The sequence below is a fragment of the Callithrix jacchus genome, chromosome 3 (genome assembly GCF_049354715.1).
Source record: "Callithrix jacchus isolate 240 chromosome 3, calJac240_pri, whole genome shotgun sequence".
NCBI lineage: Eukaryota > Metazoa > Chordata > Mammalia > Primates > Cebidae > Callithrix > Callithrix jacchus.
In genome coordinates this window covers 189,714,867-189,736,059 of record NC_133504.1, presented here as the reverse complement: position 1 = coordinate 189,736,059, position 21,193 = coordinate 189,714,867, and the positions used below count along the sequence as shown (strand labels likewise).

Below are 21,193 nucleotides of genomic sequence, written 5' to 3'. Positions count from 1 at the left end.
ATTATCATCCCTGGCACTTGGCTGTCTAGTGCTATAGTCTTCAATTTGCTTGTCTTTAAGATTGCCTTGGTTATTCCTGGCCCTTGCATTTCCTTATATATTTGGGAGGCGATTTTCAAGTCACTGGCAGCTTTCCAGAGTCATCTTCACTTCCGTCCAAGCTGGTTGAGACATAGCACTTCTGGAATCTGTGTTGATGCTTTTCCTGGAAATGTTATCACAAGCCATAAGCAGCCATTGACATTTTGACTATTGGGTTTTTTTTTTTTCAAAATTGCTATAATTATACATATGTGATTTTCATTATGTAGTCACTCACTCTTGCTCTCAAAGCCTTGAGGTCATTCCCCTGAGGAATAAATACTAAATCTGGGTTGGTTTGCTTTTTAAAAACCATCTCTTCTGGATGAATGACCTCTATAAGTAACACCAGCATTAGTGGAGATTATTTCAGGCTAATGCTCACCCTCAAAAAGACTCTTGTTCAAAAGAAGGTGAGGGAGCACCTGGGACACACCAGGCCTTTCGAGGACTTGATGAAAGGAACCGGTTGCATCAGAGAAGCCAGTGGGACTTCTCAGGCACACCCCGTGTGCCTCTGTGCCAAGGTGGGCTGTGGTGGGATGCCACCCACACTGGCTGCTATAAAAGAAGAAGGAACTGTGCGAGTGCATGGTCAGGTCAGAGCCCACCCTGTGGTTAGGGTGGCTGAGCAAAGCTGAGACCTGAAAGATGGGTCAGGATTAACCCTCATATGAGTTTGGGAAGATAGGAAGAATCAGGAAAAAGCTGAGATGGCAGCCAGGGGGTCATGAGGAACGTACAAGAGAGTGGCTGTGTATCCACGTCTGTTGGGGGAACAGTGAAACAAGGTGAGAGGGGTCCCAAGACTAACCTTGGGGTTTTTCCTCAGGTAGCTCGGAGGATGACAGTGTTTGCAGAGGTGGGGAAGACTGGGCGGGGAGGAGCAGACAGTGGGGCGATTACCAAGAGTTCTGCTTCAGACATGTGAGTTTTGAGATGTTTATTCAAAATCCAGTGGAAATATTGTGTAGACAGCTGGATAAATGAGTATAGAATGCAGAAAAGTGGTTGGGCCTGGAAGTAGAAATTTGGGAGTCATCAGCGATTCAGTGAAATTCTTGGTAAACTTGAGTAATCAGAGATCGTGCAGAAAAGGTGAGTCTCAAACCCACAGGATAAGTGGGACCAGACGACGTTGGAGATGTGGTTTGAGAAGCGGCAGGACATAGAACAATTCAGAGCATGGCCTCTGGAGCCAATTATTTAGGGTTACATCCCAGTTCTGCTACTTCTTAGCTGTGGGTCTCATTTCTCTCATCTGTAAAATGGGAATAATAGTAGGGCCCATCTTACAAAGTTCTTAGGATATTAAATGATTTAATATATGTGAAGTACATAGGACAATACCTGGTACATAATAAGGAGTTATATAAATGATGGCTGCCACTGCTAGTAGTATTACTAATGTTGTTTTAATTGCATTTCCAATATAATTGACCCCTCGAAATGAACAAAATTGTTTAGAGGGAATGGGTAGAGAAAAGAACCCAAGAGTTCCTGAAGAAGGTTACAAGGTCAACAGAAGAGCAAGAGCATCAGGGGAGAAAAACTCTCCACTTCGATTGTTAAAACCCAGTTTTAACATAAGCAAGGTTGAACTGGGCATGGTGGTGCACACCTATGATCCTAGCTGTGGATTAGAGGGAGTGCTTGGGCAGGAGGCTCACTTCACTTGAGGCCAAAAGTTCAAGACCAGCCTGGTCAATATAGTTTGACCCCTTCTCAAAACAAACAAACAACAATAAGCAACAAAAGAGGATTGAAAACAACTAGATGAGAAGATATAACAGGCAATATTAAGAAAAAGGAGAACTGGAATAGCAACATTAATATCAGACAAAGTGAAAAAGAATGAAAGAACAAGGAAGACAGGGCACCAAAAGTAGCATTCTGTTTGCAGAGCAGAAGCAATGGCACGGTACCAACGTGGGTAAGTATTCCGAGGGGGGATTGTAACACGCCTTTTTCAGAAACTGAGAGATCAGGCTGATAATAAAATAGTAAGATGACAAAGTATGTGAAGGGAAAAATGAACAAATTAAATCTAACAGACACATAGAGAGCTTTGTACCCAATAGAAAATACACTTTGTTTCAGAAGTACATGGAGCGTTTCCTAAAGCTGTGGGATACTGTATGCCGCATGTGCAGTTGCTACAAATCTGAAAAAATCACAGCATACAGAGAAGATCTCCTGACAGCAGTGCCTGGAAAGAAGTCAACCATAGGATGATAACAAAAAAGAATTCATACATCTGAAAGTTTAAAACCACACCTCTGACAATCCATGGGTCAAGGGGGAAATTAACGTGGAAATCCTCAAATAATTTAGAACCGTAACCGTTTATAATCCTAGTACTTCACATCGACACCAGTAGAATATAGCCAAAGTGCTTTTCAGTGAAAAAACTGTAGCATTGGACGTATATATTAGAAAAAATGTTTGAAAATATAGGAAATAAATTTTCAACATAAGAAAATAGAGAAAAGAAAGAAATGCAAATTAAGAAGGAAATGAAGATAAAAGCAGAAATTATCAAAATAGAAAACAAGCAAACAGTATGTAACTAAAAGTATGATCGAGAAAAAGAGGGAAGTCAGGCACGGTGGCTCATGCCTGTAGCCTCAGCACTTTGGGAAGCTGACGCAGGAGGATTGCTTGAGCCCAGCCTGGGTAACATGGCACAATGCTGTCTCTACAAAATAGGAAAAAGAGGAAGAGGACAACGATGACATTGAAGAATGAAACACAGGTCCTAAGTACAGTTAGAGACTAAGAAGTGACACTATAGGACAGTTTCATTAGCCACTTTATACTGTACATACCCAGATTAACCAGGCAACCTTTAGGAAAATAAACTGATCAAGGTTGGCCCAAGAAGTAGAAACTGGTTAGATATATCAACATAGGCAAAAATGATTGGGAATTCAAAGATCTAACCCCTCATAAGGCACCATGCCCAAACCGATATACAGGTGAGTGTATCAGTCAGCTTAGACTAAGTAATGTTGCAGTAACAAATAACACCAAAAATCCTGATGGATTTAACAAGGCAAAAGCTGATTTCTTACACTACATGACATGCCTACTGCAGTTTGGCTTCATTTTTCTTCTAAGTGTTTTCCTCCAGGAGCCAGGCTATTGGAGTGGTTCCTAAATGGGGCACTGCAGGCCTTGTGGCAGAGGGAAAAGGCGGCAGGGAGAAACAGGCCATGGCACCTAGCCATACTGTTTCACACTCATTGGCCAAAGAATAGCACATGGCCCAGCCTGACGTCAGTACACAGGGCTTGAATGATCTTCCACAAGGAGGGCAACAGACATTTCCAACTTAATGTTACCTCCACATAGGACTTAGAAGATGGGAAGCTTCTCAACTCAGTTTACAGGGCTGGTATATTCCCGATACCAACACTGGAGAAGGAGGGCACAGAAAACTGAAGTTATCGCCCAGTTTCACTTATGAGCAAATATAGAAGTCCCTAAATAACATATTAGCAAATCCCAGCCAGTAGCATTTTTTAATGTATCCTTGAGGAGTTCGGTCTACACAAGAATTGCAAAGACAGTTCACCATTAGGGAAGTTTCCATTAATGCCACTGTTCATTCAACAGTGATTTTTGGGGGGCTCTCACTTCAAAAAACTCTTCTAGGAACTGGGGATACATTGGTGAATAAAACAACAGATTGTGTTAAGTTAATAGATTTAAGGAGGAAAATCATATTATTACCACACTAGAGGCCAAAGGGGCATCTACTAGAATTACTGATAAAAAGCACTCATTTGTTTTAAAGTTATACTTAATAGAATACATTAAGTATAACATATATCCTATTAATGATGGTATTATACTATCAATAACAGCATCTATATTACAGGAATCCCATTAGAGCCAGGAAGAGGCAAGGTTGCTCTTTACCTCAGCGGCTGTTTAACATTGTATTGTAGATTCTGGCCAGCACTACATGGCAAAAAAAAAGAGTATTAAAACTTGGGAAGAAAAAAGATAAATCATCATCATGTGCAAATAGTATTATTAACTGTTACACAAAACTGAAAGCGTATCTCATGGCCAGGCCCAGCTTTGAAACCGGCAGAGTTCAGCGAGCTAACGTGAGTGCTTTCCTAAACAAAACGGGATTTCTGTGGGAGCGTGTGGGTGTGGGTAAAAGTATGAATAGCACCGGAAGGACCGATATCAAATTAATAAGAAGGATTTTCTTTGAGGGCAAGTGTAGGACCAGAATTGGAGATGACACGCTCAGTGGGATTTTAGACTGATGTTTCCATTTTTCAGGGAGGAAAATATTTGGTGAATTATGCGTTATAATGTCAGTTTATATGCCTTTCAGCGTGTGGTCTCTTGTTAGCTGTTGTTTGGGACAAGAGATCCACTTAGACAGTATTATTGGACGCCTGCGATGTGGCTCACACGGCTTGTCACCATATTCCTATCGTGTCAGCGTCTGTTCATAGTTATTATCCCAGCTTTATAGGAAAGTTAAGTAACTCCTAAGTTACTTGGTAAGGAGGGGAGTTCTCCTGCTATCCCTGTGAAGTCAGGGCACTGTTTACTGTGGTTTTGCAGAGGGGTGGAGTGTCTTGCCCAGCAAGGAAGGAGCAGAGCTCTGACTCAGATCCAAGCAGTGTAATTCTGGAACCACGCCGTGAACCACCACACTCTGGGCTGGGTGAAACCAGGCTGGGGATCCAGCTGCTAGAACACAGCTTGCCATACAGCAGACATCCAGTCAGCAACTGTGAATCCTTGAGAAGGAGGTGGTGGCCTCATTTACCGCGTGCTCACCTTAAACTTGCCCATCCTGTTTTAGGAAGAGAATTGGGGGAATGGCTGGGTCCCCCATGGAGCGGAGCCCCACCTCAGCCTCATCTCCTGCTGTGTACAAGTCCAGGGCTTTGCAGAGCCTTTCTACAGTCAGCAAGGAGGAACAGTCTCCAGAGGTGGACCCGCGAGCCCCAGCTCCACCCCTGGGAAGGGGCCAGACCACAGGCAGCAGGCCCTGCAGTCCATGAGTGCTGCCCACCTCTCTGGGCCAGGGGACATGGGACCAGCATGGAGACCAGATTTTTGGAACCCCAGTTTAGTACAAATGACTTTTTAAGTTTGATTGTCTTGTGTTGGAAGTCATATAAAGGTATAAGCATTGCATTGTGTTAAGTTTTACATCTAACATATTATATTTATTGTTAAGATTCTGTGAAGTCATCACAGTCCCGGCAGATCCCATCGATATGGCCGCCGAGGCTGAACACAAAGTGTCCGCTGTCTGCCCCTGATGTGTAGAACAGGCCTTCTCTTTGCCTCATGTTACCTCTTTTTGGCTTACAGGGGTGGCCCCTCAATGTCATGAATCCTTTATGATTTTACACACTCAGACTCCTCCTCCTTCCCTGCGGCCTGGTCCTCTGGCCTCAGTGCTGTGGGGGAGGGCACCCTTTCCTCCTCTCCATCCCTGGCTCTGCCAGTTGAAGCACAGGGCCCAGGACTGTCTTCAGTTTTCTGTGTGGGTGGCCCCACCTCGGCTTGGGGGAAGGGTTTAGGACCACTTTTGAATCTTCCTCATGAGGTCAGCATTTGGGGTCCTTGGGCTTCTGCTTTGGGTGGTGTCCTCTGGTGGGGCCAAGCCATTGCTGAAAGTCTGAACGTCATGTGCGGCTGCTGGTACAAGAATAGAAGAGGAATGTCTCTACAAAGTATAAATATTTTATTCATCAAAATAAAGTAAATCAGTTTCACAAAGGAATTAACTGCTAAATAAGTAATGTATGTATTTTTCAGCTCAAATAAGTCAGTTAGGATTGATCTTTGAAAAATGTTCTGTGTCTTTTCTTCGTGAGTCCCGAGGGCTCCCTGTGGTCAGATATGACCTCTGGTCCACCAGCTACTTATGGTCATAGTTTGTAGCTCTGAGCCTAGAATCCTAAAAATTCAGAGTGACAAGTGACACAATTCACTGCTCTTTGCACATTGCCCAACACTTCCCACACTGACCTTCTTTGCTGGAGCCACTCTGCCCACTCCTACGGCCTTGCGGGCTCTGGCAGCATTTCACCTCCGCCTGCTGGCATTTCACTCTCCAGAAGGACTTGGTGTCACTTCAGACGTGGAGAGTTTGTTTTGCTGGGCTCTGCCAGAAGAGTTACAAATCACACATTTTTAGTACTGACTCCAGGAAAGACCCAGAATTCAGATTTATCCTGTCTGGGCCCACATTTCTTCTGGCCCTCTAAGGTAGTGGGAAGTACACCATACCTCAAGGGGTCCATGAGACCTGCCAGGCATGGCAGCTCCTCTGCAGGGCTGTGAGGTCAGACTCACAATGAGCACAGAAGTGCTGCTGGGGACACAAGGATCTCACTATGAAGAATGCCGAGTCTGGGCACAGTACAGTCACTGCCGTCAGCCCAGGCAGGTCATGGATGTCTTTGGACTCAGCAGCTTCATCTGTAAAACGGGCTGATTGACTGAGATTGATAGCATCTCAACTCTGTTCTGAGGAGCTGCTATTCCGAATCCCTGTTTTCTAGCCCTCGGCAGGCTCTGCCATTGTGGCAGGCTTTTGTTGGGATGCAGAGCTGGGCCAGCCTCCGCGGCCTGTGCCGCTTGAAGCAGAGCAGGGGCCTGAGCCTCCCCTACCTGTTCTTGCCCCACACCTCCTCCTTCCTTTGCCAGCCAGCCCCTCACGGGGATTCCCATAGGATTTCTCTGGGAAGAAAGGCCTCATTGCTTTAAATTTGAAAAGCGTCTCCTAGTTGATAACCAGGGAATGAAATAGATATTCTTAGGCCCAAAGAGGGCTATTGATATGGGGTAATGTGACAAAATTTGGATATAAAACTGAAGAGTATGTAGCTGGGGTGTGAAGTTAAGAAAGTGGGGTCGGGGGGGTGCTGTGAGCTGTGGGCTGTGGCAGCCCTCCCTGCACACCCATGCTTCTGTGCAGAACTTAGGCAGGTTCCAGGACTGTGAATTAAAGCTGGACTTCCAGGTTGTTTGAGGGCAGCAAGCTGGAGTATAGCTTACCTAACAGTGTGCTAGCCTGTGTTGTCATTTTCCAGCATTTAGATACATGAGGTCAGAGCCTTCATCTATACTTGCCCCGAGCACTGCAAAGAGTAGTTCTCTTCCTTGAGAAAACCAAGGCACAGACATACTCAAGACCATGTGATCAGTCACATCATGGCAGCCAGAGACAGAAGGATTGTCCTGGGGCATAAGTGTCCATGTGGGGGGTTTTCCCTAGAACTGGATTTTGCCGCTGTAGTGACCTCATGGCAGGTGTTCACAAGGCCTGGTTGTTTTAAAGGGGAAACAAATTCACTTTGGTGAACACGTGCAGGCTTTAAATAACAGATGGTATGGTTTTAAGCTGGGCGAGTAAGTAGGTCTGTCTGTGCAGGGGTGTGGGTTACTTGTTCTTAAGCTGCTTTCTGTGTGTGCCAGGCTTGAGCAAGGGACAGACACATCAGAGCTCCTGGGGCCAGTTCCCCACTGCCAGCAGGGAGTTACAGAGACAGAAGAGGAAGCAAGGATGTGCTCAGGGTGTTGGGTTGGGGTTGGAGGCATCAGTATGAACTGATGGCTTTTGATAGTGAGATGTGTGGATGGAGAAATAGACATAGTGAGGTGTGTGTGCACGTGTGTGTGCATGCGTGTGTGTGTGTGTGTGCGCGCATACACATTTCCCAGCTCTGTCCACTGGGGTGGGGCTAGAGGCAGGGAAACCCAGTAGCGGTGAGCACCTGCATGTCCAGATTTTGGTGTCTAATACATCTTTTCTGTAGAGGGAGTCAGGTTCCATGAACAGACTAATTCCTGGGCTTTGGGAATGGGGAAAACACAGGGTGAAGCTGGAGCTTTGCTTTTTTTTTTCTTTTTCACCAGAAAATAAGGCAGTGCTCAAGACATGATGAGGAACATGAGCAGGATACAGGTGCCAGCCTGAAGGAGGGACTGAGCTTCCAAAAAAGAAAGGTCTTCACGGGGTACGAGCCATGGACTAAAACAAAGACCCAGCGAATCCACACTAACACAGATGAATGGCTTTGTAGTAATGGGAGGGAGGTTCCTAGAGCAGAATGGGGCTGAACGGTGTACTAGGAAATCATCAGAGGGGGTGAAGTTGTGGACTCAGTCTGAAGTGAAGCAAGACATTTACAGAGCCTCAGAGGAGTTCTGCACAAAGCTTATTATCACCAGGGAACCCTAGAAATGACAGTAGGGAAACCTCGTGCCCCAGCCATGTGATGAGAGCCAGCGTCACCCACCCTGCAGTAAACTGACACCATGCGCCTCCTCAGAGGAGGTCCTGGAGGGACACCTCATGGCTTCTGGGGCATTCCAGCCAGTGACAAAGAAACATCAGCTGAGCCCAAACTGAGAGGCAGCCCTAAAAATAACTGGCCTCCATGAGGGTTAGCACCACAGAGAGGGTGGGGAACGTTCCAGATGGAAGGAGACTGCAGACACACGGCAACAGCCACCCTGAGTTCCACCCTGCCCTGGGGAAAAGAGCTGGAAAGGACACGATCAATGAAATTGGAAGATGGCGTGTTACATTTCCTGACTACTTGGTTATGAAAGAGAATGTCCACATTCTTAGGAACTCTACACTGACATGTGTAGGGGCAAAGAGGCACACCGTTTCCAACTTGATCTCAGATAGTCTGGAAAAAGGTTGCGTGTGTGCGGGTGTGAGGGTGTTTAGAGGAAGGGAGAATGGGCGGAAGTGGGAGAATGACACAGCAAGCTGGCAGAATGAGGACATTCGGTGAGTCCAGGTAAATGCCGGATCCCTTTTATTATCCTTGTAATTTCTCTGCAAGTTTGAAATTATTTCAAAATAAAAAGTTGCCCCCCCAAAAGGATGGTGCACATTGCCTAGGAAAGGGGTGATTTTGGTGTGAACGGGGGTTCCTGTGGCATCTCGGTGATGTATGTCCTGGCTCCCCCAAAAGCACATTTAGCTGCACTGACAGCTCTCATGTCTGCGCTTTGGCCTCCTGCCTGTCTTCACTCTCCTGGTCCTCACAGCAGCCCTGCAAGCCCCTACCAGCCGTCCTTGGACACGGGGACTGAGGCCCACAGGACTGTTGGGCCCCACCAAAGGGACCAGCCAGAAGGAGCACAGAACTCAGGCGCAGAGCTCAGGCCAGGTGGGATCAGAGCCTGCACCCCCACCTCCTGCTTGGGCCGCCCTCTGAGCTGTGGAGAAGGGCTTCCTGCCCCTCCAAAACTGGAGGCCAAGAAGCACGTGATGGAAGGGTGGGCTGGAGGAGGCCAAGCTCCATCTTCTGCAGCCTTTTCAGGACTTTTATCTTGGAAAATGTTGAGCTTGGTTTGATGCATTTTTAGTGGAACTGCCATCAAGTTAGAGCTGCTTATGAGGCAGTGTCCATCCAGGAGTCAGTAGACGGTCAGCAAACGGCACCTCCAACCAAGCCCCGCCCAGCACCAACTTTGTGTACCAGTGTCGGTGGGATGGCCACGCCGATTCCTGCGGTTGCTGTCAGAGGCTGCTTGTGTCCTAACTGCAGAGACCACAATGTCCTAGAAAAACCGAGGCTGTGTCACCCACCCTCCCCAGGGAATGTTGCCGGGCCTCACCTGCGGTGTTAGTGGACATTTCCAACCCTCGAGGTCCCAGGAGATCCTCTCAAGGATCAGGCCCTCCTCGGCCTGTGGGCAGGAGGTACAGAAGTGGGCGTGGCACTCCACCCCAGAAAGGGGCCACCCATGCGGTGGGCAGGTCGCCTCCGGGCATGTCAGAAATGTCTTCAGGTTGGTATACTTGGCTTTGGTGTAAACATGTTCCTTATAGTTCACAGGTGGTCCAGTTTGGTATAGTTGCTTATTTCCTAACTAAATACATATTCCTGATAGCATGCTGTTTGAGTGATTACCCGCTTATTAAAAAGATAGGTTTTTAGCCGAGTGTGATGGTGGGCACCTGTAGTCCCAGCTACTCTGGAAGCTGAGACAGAATTGCTTGAACCCAGGAGGTGGAGGTTGAAGTTAGCGGAGATTGCACCACTGCACTCCAGGCTGAGCGACAGAGCAAGACTGTAAAAAAAAAAAAAGTTTTGTGTTTATGGGACTAAAAAATTTTAAATTTAAGATGCATATGGAAATAAGAGTTAAAAGACTGCATAACTATACAAAAAGCTTACAAGTGCTTTGTTTTTCTTTGTCATTGCTGGCTTAATAAAGCACAAGTTGCTGAAGTTAGTAGCATGTTGGGAGGCCGGGTTCCATCTGCAGCGTTGATGCCGCATGCGTGGTTACCTAGCTGTGGTCTGCCCGGCTTCAATAATTCAGGCTCGTGTCGGCAGCGGCTGAAGGGCCGCTGTGAATAATGCATGCCTCCCCGGCAAGGCTGCGCGCGACGTCTTCTGTCGGCTTCCCATCCGTGGGCCTGAGTGCGGGCAGGGCAGAGCCGTCTTTGTCAGCTGTGTGCTGGGATCGCCGGAGAAACTGCAATAATTTGCCCTCCTGGGAGAGTGAGCTCAGGAACAATGTCCTTGTGTGGGGCCCAGGCCTTTGCTCGGGGCCACCCGGGCTGTGCCGGCTGACCCTGGTATGGACTCAGAGGGGTGGTTTGCGGTGCATGGTTGGAAGTATTTGGTTAAGTGGCATCACAGTGGCTCTTATCAGCTCTACCCAGGTAAAGTCCCTCGTCCCCATCTTCGCACCTTGTCGCGTTGTCTGGGGCACACTGACTTGTGTGGTCTTCAGGTATGTTTGCCGCAGGGGGACTGTGTCGGGGGCGAGGGGCCCAGAGGGGAGCCTATGCAGTGAGGCGTCCCGTGACCTGACTGGAGTTGTGATGTAAACAGTCAGTGTGTTTGAGATTCTGGTTTGGATGAGATAATCATGGGCCCAGGCCATGTGCTACAGAACTAACTGCAAACTTCATCTTAGGATTAAAATTTGTAACATGTAACCTACACGTTTGACCCACCAGTGTAAACGTCGCAGCATTTCCGGTGTGCAGCAAGTCTGTTCTAAACTTGTTCACCACCGAAGCATTGCTTTGGCTCAGATGGGCCAGTCGAAAGAAGAAACCCTGCAACGATACCATAAACTGGAGCATGTTCTCTAAGGTGGTGTTGGGATGCGGGTGTGTTTTGTGGATGTCTTTTCTTCTTTGGTTTAGAACACAAGTGTGGGTTTTACTCACATGCTCAGCACCTGAGATTCAGGCAGGCCCCTGCAAGCAGGCCTGTGAATTACAGACATGGTGGTCTGTCCCTCTCCTGTTCTGGCCTGGGAGCTGGGGTTGGAATGGTGGCTTTTGCAAGGAATTGTATTTCAGGCGAGTACTGCTCAGCGTTCAAGGTCAGGCCTTCTGTGACTGTGCACGATTTTCCACGTGACGAGAACGACTCCAGAGCACAGTACATGCTATGAATTGTGAACTCCATAACTGGAAGCGGATGTCAGATGGGAGACGACCTTTGTCATGTGTGTTGAGCCACGTTGCAAAGAAAAATGCTGTTCAGGGGCTCTGCAGTCACACCTGGCTTGGCTGTGTTTCTCCAAAAGTCATGTGCGTGCATTTTGTCTGAATGGAATCATAAAAGTTCACCAGAAGAGCTTATGATTATAGGAATTCTGGGTGGACGTTTTCCCGTAGCCCACCTATGTGGTGTGTGTTGAAAGGTGTGTGTTGCTGGAGATTCCAACATCTTTCCCAAATGGGTGGACTCAGTGAGTGGACTCAGGAAGGCCCGTGTGTCTGGCAGGTCCTGTTCGTGCGTGCCCTTGGGAAGTTGAGGATCTGGGTCATGAGTTTTGTGCCCTGATCCTTAGGCGGGGGTGGCGTGGGCAGCCAGGGCTGTAGCCTAGAGCCTTCTCTTTCTGGCTCCTCCAGGTAATGTGCCCGCTTCCTCCACTCTCCAGGCCTCCTTGCTTGAGTGGAGGCCCCCCTTGCTGTGGCCTACACCACAGAGGAATTGCTGGAGCAGTCGCTGTGTCAGCACAAAGATACAAAATGAGACTGTGTGAAGGGGCGGGCTGTCATCTCCAGCAGTGCCGGGAGCAGCTGGCAAGGCCACGCCTCCTGTCTTTGTAATACCAGAGGAGAGCACAGACTGACTGGAACCTCTGTCCCATCCTTGGAAATGGTTTATTTGCAGCTAACGCAACTCTCACTGGAGTGGGTCCTGGAGCTGGGGCAGGCCCAGGAGAGGATTCAAGGCGCACACTGCCCCCAGGCTGTGCCTGCGTCTGCTCTCTGCCATGCTCCGCTATGTTCGAGGCCGTGCCCTCTCAGGAGGGTCTGCCCTGTGGGTTTCTGTATAGGAAACCCTCTGCAGGACCCGAAGGGCAGGAGCAGGGGCATGCCTGGGAGGGAATGCAGATTCACTGGGCAGGCACAGCTGGCACAGTGAAGCCCAGCACACCAGATGGGTCATCATTTGCTGTTTAAAATACATTCACATTTCTTTCTTGATTAGACTTTTAAAGAGTCAGTTATCGATTTCTGAGTCTTAGAAAATAATTAGTATCTGCTAAAGCTTTTGAAAATGAGGTTAGTCGATATACCAGTTATGTTTCCCTCAAAGTTTATATTCAGTCGACAGTCATGTATTCGTTAACACCACAGCACACCGGCACTTGAACCGGGAACACCCTGTGGGTGTCTGGCCCCACTGCTGAGGGAGGTGGGCTTGAGCTCAGATCGGTGAGTAGAGGGAGGTGGCAAGGCCTAGGGGGCGGCCAGGGAACAGGGGAGGTGGGCCTGGGGGCTTGTGTGGGACGTCTGCGTGGTACCAGGGAGAGGCCCATCCCCCTCCACTGGCAGCAAGGGAGGCTGGCGTCACTGTGCTCGTGTGCTGGAATTGAAACACCTTTTTTTTGAGGAGCAAAAGCATCAGCACCCATGGAGGGTGGAGCTGTGCTGGCCACAGCGTGCAGTGGGGCAGCTTCCTCTCTGCCTCCCCTGTCTTCCCGTCCTGGCCCCCACAGCCCCTCAGCTGGGCCTCCCCTAGGCCTCCCCAGGCCACTCTCCAGGCCACCAGAGGGACCCTGCTGTCCCTTGCTCATCACTGTCCCGCAGAGTAAACTTGGTGCTGCTCGGTGCGGGCCCCCTGCTGCTCTGTCCCGCTCAGCATGGCTTGTCCAGGCATGGAGGCTCTCCCTTGCTACCTGGAGGCCAGTTAACTTCTATTTCCCTCTCAGTTCTTAGCCAGCCTCTCTTGTCTCAGGAAAAAAAGCTGGAAAAACATCATGGTGCTCAGAATGCAGATACTTCATTCATGAGGATTGCCTCATTTGTCAGCATAAAATATAGCACGGTTAGTGACATGGCTGCCTGGAAATCTGGGCTCAAGCCATCCTCTGGAGTAGCTGGGATCACCAGTGTGCACCACTATGTCCAGCTAATTTTTAACTTATATTCATTTTCTGTAGAGACAGGGTTTTGCTATGTTGCTCAAACTCTTGGCCTTGAGTGATCCTCCCGCCTTGGCTTCCCAAAGAGGTGGGATTATAGACATGAGCCACGGCGTCCAGCCTGCCTGATCGTATTTTTAAATAGGTAGTGTGTGCCCGTGTGCTGGAATGGACACAGAGCGGGACCGGCACCTGAGCCTGTTTCTGAGGCAGGGCATGCCATTCATGTTCTGTGCCCAGGGACGTCCAGCCATCTCTGGTCTGCCATCTCCCAGCACTGGGCTGGACATCCTGCACCTTCCCTGTGGCCAATGACCAAGTACACCCCAGCAACAGGAGCTGGTTCTGGGCATTTATACTTTATATTTTGATCAGTGTCATCAGAGGGCTCGATCCGTGTTTGCTCCTCCCAGCAGTGCAGGAGGTGCTTCTTGGCTCAGACGTCACTGACACCATGATCTTGGCCAGGAGGACGGCTGCATACTGCTTGAGGCCTCGGCTCATGGCCGGCATCCTGTGGTGAAGCCGGCACGCGTGTGAGTGTCCCGGTGCCTTCTCCTACTTGCTGGTTGCCTGGACCTCTCTTTTCCTTTCGGTTTGTTGATGATTTACTTCTTGGAGTGTGGGTGCTGTGATGTAGAAAGGGAGCCTGCTCACCACCTGTGCCCCAGTTTCCTGTCTGTGGACTTGGCTGTGGTGCTTCTCCCTATCGAGATTTGTGCCTCTGTGCCGTGCACCGTATCAATGCTGTCTTCGTGGCTCAGGATTCACGTCTTCCTTCTGGAGGCTTTCCTCACTCCAATGTTTTGAAAAATTATCCCACATTTTCTTCTGGTATTTCTCTAATTTACATTTAAATCTTTGATTCAGTGTGTGCTGGAAGGAAGAGATCCAACTAGATTGGTTTCAGAGATCATCTTCCTCCACGTCCCACCCACTACCCTGATCATGACCGAGACGCTCAGGGTCTGTTTCTGTACTCTGTTGTGTCCTGCGGGTGACACTGATTTTGTCCCATGCATGCTTGGGATTGGGGTCTGTGTGTGCTCATGTGTTAGGTCAGCCTGGCCCTGCGTGTTTGGGATTGGGGTCTGTGCGTGCCCTCGTGTTAGGTCGGCCTGGCCCTGTGTGTTTGGGATTGGGGTCTGTGTGTGCTCATGTGTTAGGTCAGCCTGGCCCTGCGTGTTTGGGATTGGGGTCTGTGCGTGCTCACGTGTTAGGTCGGCCTGGCCCTGTGTGTTTGGGATTGGGGTCTGTGTGTGCCCTTGTGTTAGGTTGGCCTGGCCCTGTGTGTTTGGGATTGGGGTCTGTGTGTGCCCTCGTGTTAGGTCGGCCTGGCCCTGTGTGTTTGGGATTGGGGTCTGTGCGTGCTCACGTGTTAGGTCGGCCTGGCCCTGTGTGTTTGGGATTGGGGTCTGTGTGTGCCCTTGTGTTAGGTTGGCCTGGCCCTGTGTGTTTGGGATTGGGGTCTGTGTGTGCCCTCGTGTTAGGTCGGCCTGGCCCTGTTGCTTGTCTCATTTGTTCCCCTCATTTCCCGCGTAGTTTTCCACAGGAGCTTCACGCTCCACTGTGTAGTGCTAACAAGACACCCATAGGCAAGTATCGGTGTGATATGTCCGTTTAGAGAGAATTCCTGCCTATGATGTTTTGCCCCCCGTCCCCTGGTGATAGGACACTAGGCAAGCACAGAGAGTGGGCCTCCTCCCAGGACCCCTGCCCCAGAGAGAGTGGGTGTTCAAATGAGTGTATGCATGAGAGTTTCACACCTGACTTACATGCAGAAGGGGGTGCTTGCCACGTGGGAAGTTTTGGATGTTGGGATTCTTTAAGCAAGGCATTTACAGATGGTTCTGTAGACATGGTGACAGAGATGCTGGGTACAGAGGGAGCCTCACATAGCCCCTGTCCTTCTGTCCTTGGTCCCAGCACTCCTGGCTTGGCTGCCCTGTCCCGAGTGTGAGCACACTGGCGCTCAGTGTGCGTCCTCTCATGGTGCATTCGCACCTCCCACCGCAGCTCGGAGCCAGGGCTTCCGCACCAGCCCCAGCGCAGGCCTTTGAGCCTTCGGTGCCTGCTGGAGGCCTCTGCGATCACACATTTTACCTCACAGATGGTAGATCTACAGCATGGTGGATTCAAGGAAGCATTCACACTGCGCGTTTCTATCCTATCCGAGAACTTCCTTTCAGCCTTATTTTAATTTGTTTCTGTAGTAGTTGAACGTATTTGATTACTCTTTGGCTTTTTCTTTCTTAATCTAAATGCTCTTTGCGCTTTGGATGATCCTGCCAAGCATGGCCTCTGGCTGCCTTGCTGACCACCAAGGACGCTGTTGGGTCAAATCCCTGGTTTGCTCTTCTGGCCCCGAGGGGTCCACTTTTCTCTAGATTAGCAAGGTCCACACTGTGGCTTCCTTGGAAGCCCTCTGGCCAGGCCTCTGCCTGTTGCCTAGAGCACATCTGCAGACTGGGCTTAATCTACAAGGTTTAGGGTTGTTTTTGCCAGAGAGGCGTCAAAGCCACCTCACTGACCCCCTTCCTGGTTGCTGCTAGTGAGATGTGTTTTATTTATTTATTTTCGAGATGGAGTTTCAGCCCTGTTTCCCACGCTGGAGTGCAATGGTGCGATCTCGGCTCACCACAATCTCTGCCTCCCAGGTTCAAACAATTCTCCTGCCTCAGCCTCCCGAGAAGCTGGGATTACAGGCATGCACCACCGTGCCTGGCTAATTTTGTATTTTTTGTTAGTAGAGATGGGGATCACCATGTTGGCCAGGCTGCCCTTGAACTCCCGACTTCAGGTGATCCACCTGCCTCAGGCCTCCCAAAGTGCTGGGATTATAGGCATGAGCCACCAAGATGTATTTTAATTGTTGGCCTGGAGCTGGAGCCAGTTAACTCATCCACTGGGATCAGTCCTGTGGCCGCGATTTTGAGACAGTGCCATCCTGGGCAGCTTATCCTGCGCACTGTGCCGTAGGAGGCTGCTGAAGGGACAGGAGGGAAACAGCATATTTTATGATGCTGCTGAGAAGGTTCCGTGAGGCTGCTGTCAATCAGCTGCATTCCATAAAGCTGCAGCAGAAAACCAAGCCCAAAGCCCAGGGCCTCCTAACAGCACAGGTTTAGTGGCCAGCCACCCTCTCACACCTCATCTGTGGTCAGCAGGGCGTGGCTCAGCTGGAGGCTAAGGACAGCGCCTGTGGGACACACTTTGCTTACAGAGGAGACACATGCTCTGGCAGAGTGGGTGGCGGTCCTTGAGGCTGGGCTCACAATGGGCAGTCTCCCTTCCTCTTGGGCTGAGGCCAGGCTGCTCACCCAGGGATAGGGGTGCCCACCACACTGCTCGAATCAGGTGGACAAGGGTGATGAATGGGGATTTCCAGGGCACCTCCCTTGTCTTTATTCAAGAGCTTAGGAGATGCTGGGAACCAAAGTCCATTGAGGGCCATTTTGCAGACATGTCAGGCAGGAGCTGGTGTCCTAGGGTGCGTGCTATGCACGTGTGTGTCTCACGTCAGGTCCCCTGTAGATAAGTTACCAGGCTGACATGCATGGCTGAGGGCCCAGCTCTGGACACTGCCTGAGCATTTAGTGTTGAGAAGGAGCCCACATGCAGAGCAGTGTGCAGTCACGAGTATGTGGGCTTCGCATCCAGAAGGTGAACCTCGTCCCCCTTAGACTCTGCACGCTCTCCTGAGGGCACCCCAGGTTAGGAAGTAACACACGTGGAGTCCACAGCACCCAGCTGCTTTTGCTCCCAGTCCATTTGGGCAGTGCCTCCCTGCTGTGCATGGTCTTAGTGCCCTGTGTGTGCTCATGTTTTTGTGTAAGGTTAGTTGCTTTTCCTGTTCAACCCTGTGACTGTGTTCGGCCGAGTGTGCACGTGTGAGTGTGTGTGCAAGGGTGTTGTGTGAGCATGCACATGTGAATGTTTGTGTGCTCACACACACACGTGTGGAGACACACAGGTTGGGGGTCTGTGTTTCATTCCCTGCCTGTTTGAATGGGTGTTGGAGGGAACAGAGCTTGCTGCGTGTCCCGGGGCCTCCCATGGGTGGGCAGAGCGCACGCTGGGCTGGGGCGGAGGGCCGGGGTGCAGGTGCTGTCTGTGCTGGTCCCGCAGAGTTGACGGGCGCTGACCTGAAGGACTGCGTGAGCAACAACAGCCTGAGCAGTAATGCCAGCCTCCCCAGCGTGCAGAGCTGCCGGCGCCTGCGTGAGAGGAGGGTCGCCAGCTGGGCTGTGTCCTTTGAGCGCCTGCTACAGGACCCTCTCGGTGTCCGCTACTTCTCTGTGAGTAGGGAAGAGCCCGGGCCAGTGGGACAGTCTGTGCTGTGCAGAGACAGTGGAGCAGGATCTGCGGCCTGCCCTAGAGACAGCGGCACCCTGCCGGCCCCGAGCAGCCCTGTGGCACAGGTCTCCCCTCCCAGGACTGCTGCCCTCTCAAGAGCCCAGAGGAGGGTGGGTTGAGTCCTGCCCCTGGTTCTGCCCCAGGGAGAGTCCCTGGCCCTCTTGGTCTCTGCCGGGTCTCTCTGCAGCCTGCAACACTGGAGCTTCCTGTGTGCATTCAGGAGCCAGGTGCCTGCTGCCAACTCTTCAAAGAGATGTTTTGGTTTTGGGGAAACAGCTGGAAGCAGCAGCGCGGTTCTGTAAAGTGCTGGGCGGCAATGTGGTTTCTCTCCCTAGGTACTTAGGCAGCTCCCCAAGCAGCCTGTGACCCCACGGTTTCTGTAGAAGGGAAGTAAGAGGAAAGCAGGACCCTGTGTCAACGTTAATGAACGGTGTTTTTCTTAGGATTTTCTAAGGAAAGAGTTCAGTGAAGAAAACATCTTGTTCTGGCAGGCCTGTGAATATTTCAACCATGTTCCTGCACATGACAAAAAAGAGGTAAGTCCACACTGGGAAGCAGGGGCTGTGGGAGAGCAGCGTGGTCTCATTCCAGGCTGGCTTAGTGCGCACTGAGTAAGTATCTAGAGCGTTGGAAAATGGATGTTAAATATTTTCACATGGCTTGAAAAAAATCATTTCTTTTTCAGAATAAATTTTTAAATATACGTGATATTTAATTTTGCCGAAACATGGTTTGTATAAACGCCCTCAGCCACAGCTTTCACTGGCAGATGGGTTGTCTTTCAGTGTGTTGGAATTCAGAGGAAGGAATGTGTATTTAGGGGAATTTGAAAGAAAATCTGAGGCAGGAGAGCATCCCAGGCCACAGGTTTCATAGCTGCTCCTCCTGCGCCTGGTGGGAGGTGCGGGAGAAGCCTGGGAGGATGCTTCGGCCTGGTCTGGCTGCTGTTTTCTCAGTCGGCCTGTGGCCTGGCTTCCCGGCTCTGGTCTGGCTGCTGTTTTCTCCGTCGGCCTGTGGCCTGGCTTCCCGGCTCTGGGGCCACTTTCATCTGCTTGCGATGCTCCAAGCGGGCGGTTCTCCTGCGCCCTCACCTCTAAGACACACAGCAGTATTGCCTCTGCACAGCTGCTGCTGGGCTAGCCCAGGCCTTTGGGGCACTTTCAGTACCTGTTTAAACAGTCATGGGGGAGCCCATTCAGTGCTGCTGCATTCTGGCTGCGCTGTCATTTATTCAAGCAAGAGGTATTTCCTGGGGCCATGAGAACACATCTGTCGTGCCTGGGGGTGTTGGGCCTTGGCATGCAGCACTGGCTCGGGGAGAGGAAGCTGTCCAGGGCTGCTCAGGCACCTTTCCTGTCAGCTTTCCTACAGGGCCCGGGAGATTTTCAGTAAGTTTCTGTGCAGCAAAGCCACCACCCCGGTCAACATCGACAGCCAGGCCCAGCTAGCAGACGATGTCCTCCGTGCACCTCACCCGGACATGTTCAAGGAGCAGCAGCTCCAGGTAACCCCAGGCCACGGGAGCTTGTGGGGAGCCCAGGCTAAGGCTCGGCGTATGTGGTCCACCTTCAAAGAACACATGTCCCAGGCAGGTCAGTGTCTTGAGAGTGTCACAGATGTGGGTGGAGAAACGCAGACAGGAAGTGGAGGTCTCAGCAGAGCCATGAAGTAAGAAGTCTTGAAGCACGCTGTGCCTGTCTGCAGCAAGCTGGCTGCTCACACTGTGCATGTGCATCTGTGTGAAATGACACCTTCATGGTGATGGTGTATCACATTTGCGGTTTTGCAGGTCGGGACTTCACTGTGGTAATGGGCACGAGGCCCCACGCTGTTCGAGCCGTGCCTCTGCATGTCGCTGCAGCACATGGGTGATGTTCGCAGAAGCGTAGGGTGGCATTTTCAAGGCAGTGTGCTGTTAGATCTCAGTCTCTTTTGGTTTTAATCATATTTAACAAAGTAAAAGTTCTCCGGAGTCTGGTCACGCTGCTGGCCTCTGTAAGTTGTCAGAATTCACTAATTTTAAGAGTGAAAAAGGCTGGTTTTTGATGAGATAGAAGGCTCAGATTCGAAGGCACACTGTAAATAACTCTGTAGTACCCTTAGGGCTGGCAGGGAAAGTGGGCTGAAATGATGTCTTTTGGAACTGGGCTAGTGGTGGCCTGCAGGTTGCCATGCAGCCCTGAACCTGTGGCCGCGGGTCTGGGTCCCCCTGTGATTGTCCTGCCTTACGTCTCCTCCCCAGATCTTCAATCTCATGAAGTTTGATAGCTACACTCGCTTTCTGAAGTCCCCACTGTACCAGGAGTGCATCCTGGCAGAAGTGGAGGGCCGAGCACTTCCAGACTCGCAGCAGGTGCCCAGCAGCCCGGCTTCCAAGCACAGCCTCGTTTCAGAGCACTCCAGTGTGTCCACGCCAAAAAAGGTGACCTCCCCGAGGCTGGCCTCACACCCCTGTGGGTTGTGTGTCATCAGCTGAGAGCTGTTCTGCGGGAGGTAAAGAGAGGCCCTGTCGGCTTCCTCACCAGTGGCTGGAAGGTTCCAGCTGCTGTTTCTGTGGTCCTGTCAGGACTACACTCAGACCCGCAGGAGCATCGGTGCCGTCCCGTACAGTGCTTGTGTTACAGCTCAGCATCACCTCCTTCGCACTTAGGTAATAGTAAAATAACTTCACAGCGTATTAACCAAGGTTTCCATTTGATGACAGTTAAATGGAAAATCCAAATCCGGGCGATCCCTGAACGAAGAGCTGGGAGATGAGGACAGCGAGAAGAAGCGGAAAGGCGCATTTTTCTTGTGGTCGCGGACCAGGAGCACTGGGAGGTCCCAGAAGAAGAGAGAGCCCGGGGACCACGCAGACGGTTTGTGGGGTGGCCCTTGGGCTGTGATGTCCAGGCCAGCCAGCCGCGTCCCCACCCAGGCTGCTGCTCTGGGCCCGGCCGGCAGGTTGAGGAAGGCTGTCTGAGCGAATAAGAAATGCCGCTGTGCCTAGGGACGTGACTGTCAGCCAGCCAGAGGGCGGCAGGGCCGCACCAGAGTCTCCCTGAGAAAGGGGCTCTGTACGCTCCAGCCTATTCCCACCTCAGGACTTTCCCCCACAGTGGTGGCTGACATCTGTGTCCTCTCCTGCTTTTCACTATAAAAGGAACAGGTGCTTCTGGTGGAAAATTTGGAAAATACAACCCAGTGAAAACAGGAACACACAAATGTGCTATTGGGTGTCTACCCTGACGGCAGCTCAGTTCTCTCAAGGGCTTTTTCCTAGGTAGCTGTCTGTGTCTGTGTCCTTTTACACGTGTGTGGTGTTCTGGAGTGTAGTAGTGTAGCTGGAGTAGCG

General features: G+C 50.6%; 1 protein-coding gene across 10 annotated transcripts in view; it reads left to right on the top strand.

Annotated features, from left to right (window-relative positions):
• The window catches only part of RGS12 (regulator of G protein signaling 12), a 170,127-nt gene that overhangs the window by 119,448 nt on the left and 29,486 nt on the right, over window positions 1-21,193 (top strand). For all 10 annotated transcript variants that reach the window (XM_035294238.3, XM_078367649.1, XM_054253530.2 and 7 more), the window contains 5 exons: window positions 17,632-17,801; window positions 18,303-18,395; window positions 19,220-19,363; window positions 20,102-20,281; window positions 20,564-20,717. In XM_035294238.3, coding sequence (XP_035150129.3) covers window positions 17,632-17,801; window positions 18,303-18,395; window positions 19,220-19,363; window positions 20,102-20,281; window positions 20,564-20,717 — 741 coding nt within the window. The remainder of the gene's footprint in view (window positions 1-17,631; window positions 17,802-18,302; window positions 18,396-19,219; window positions 19,364-20,101; window positions 20,282-20,563; window positions 20,718-21,193) is intronic.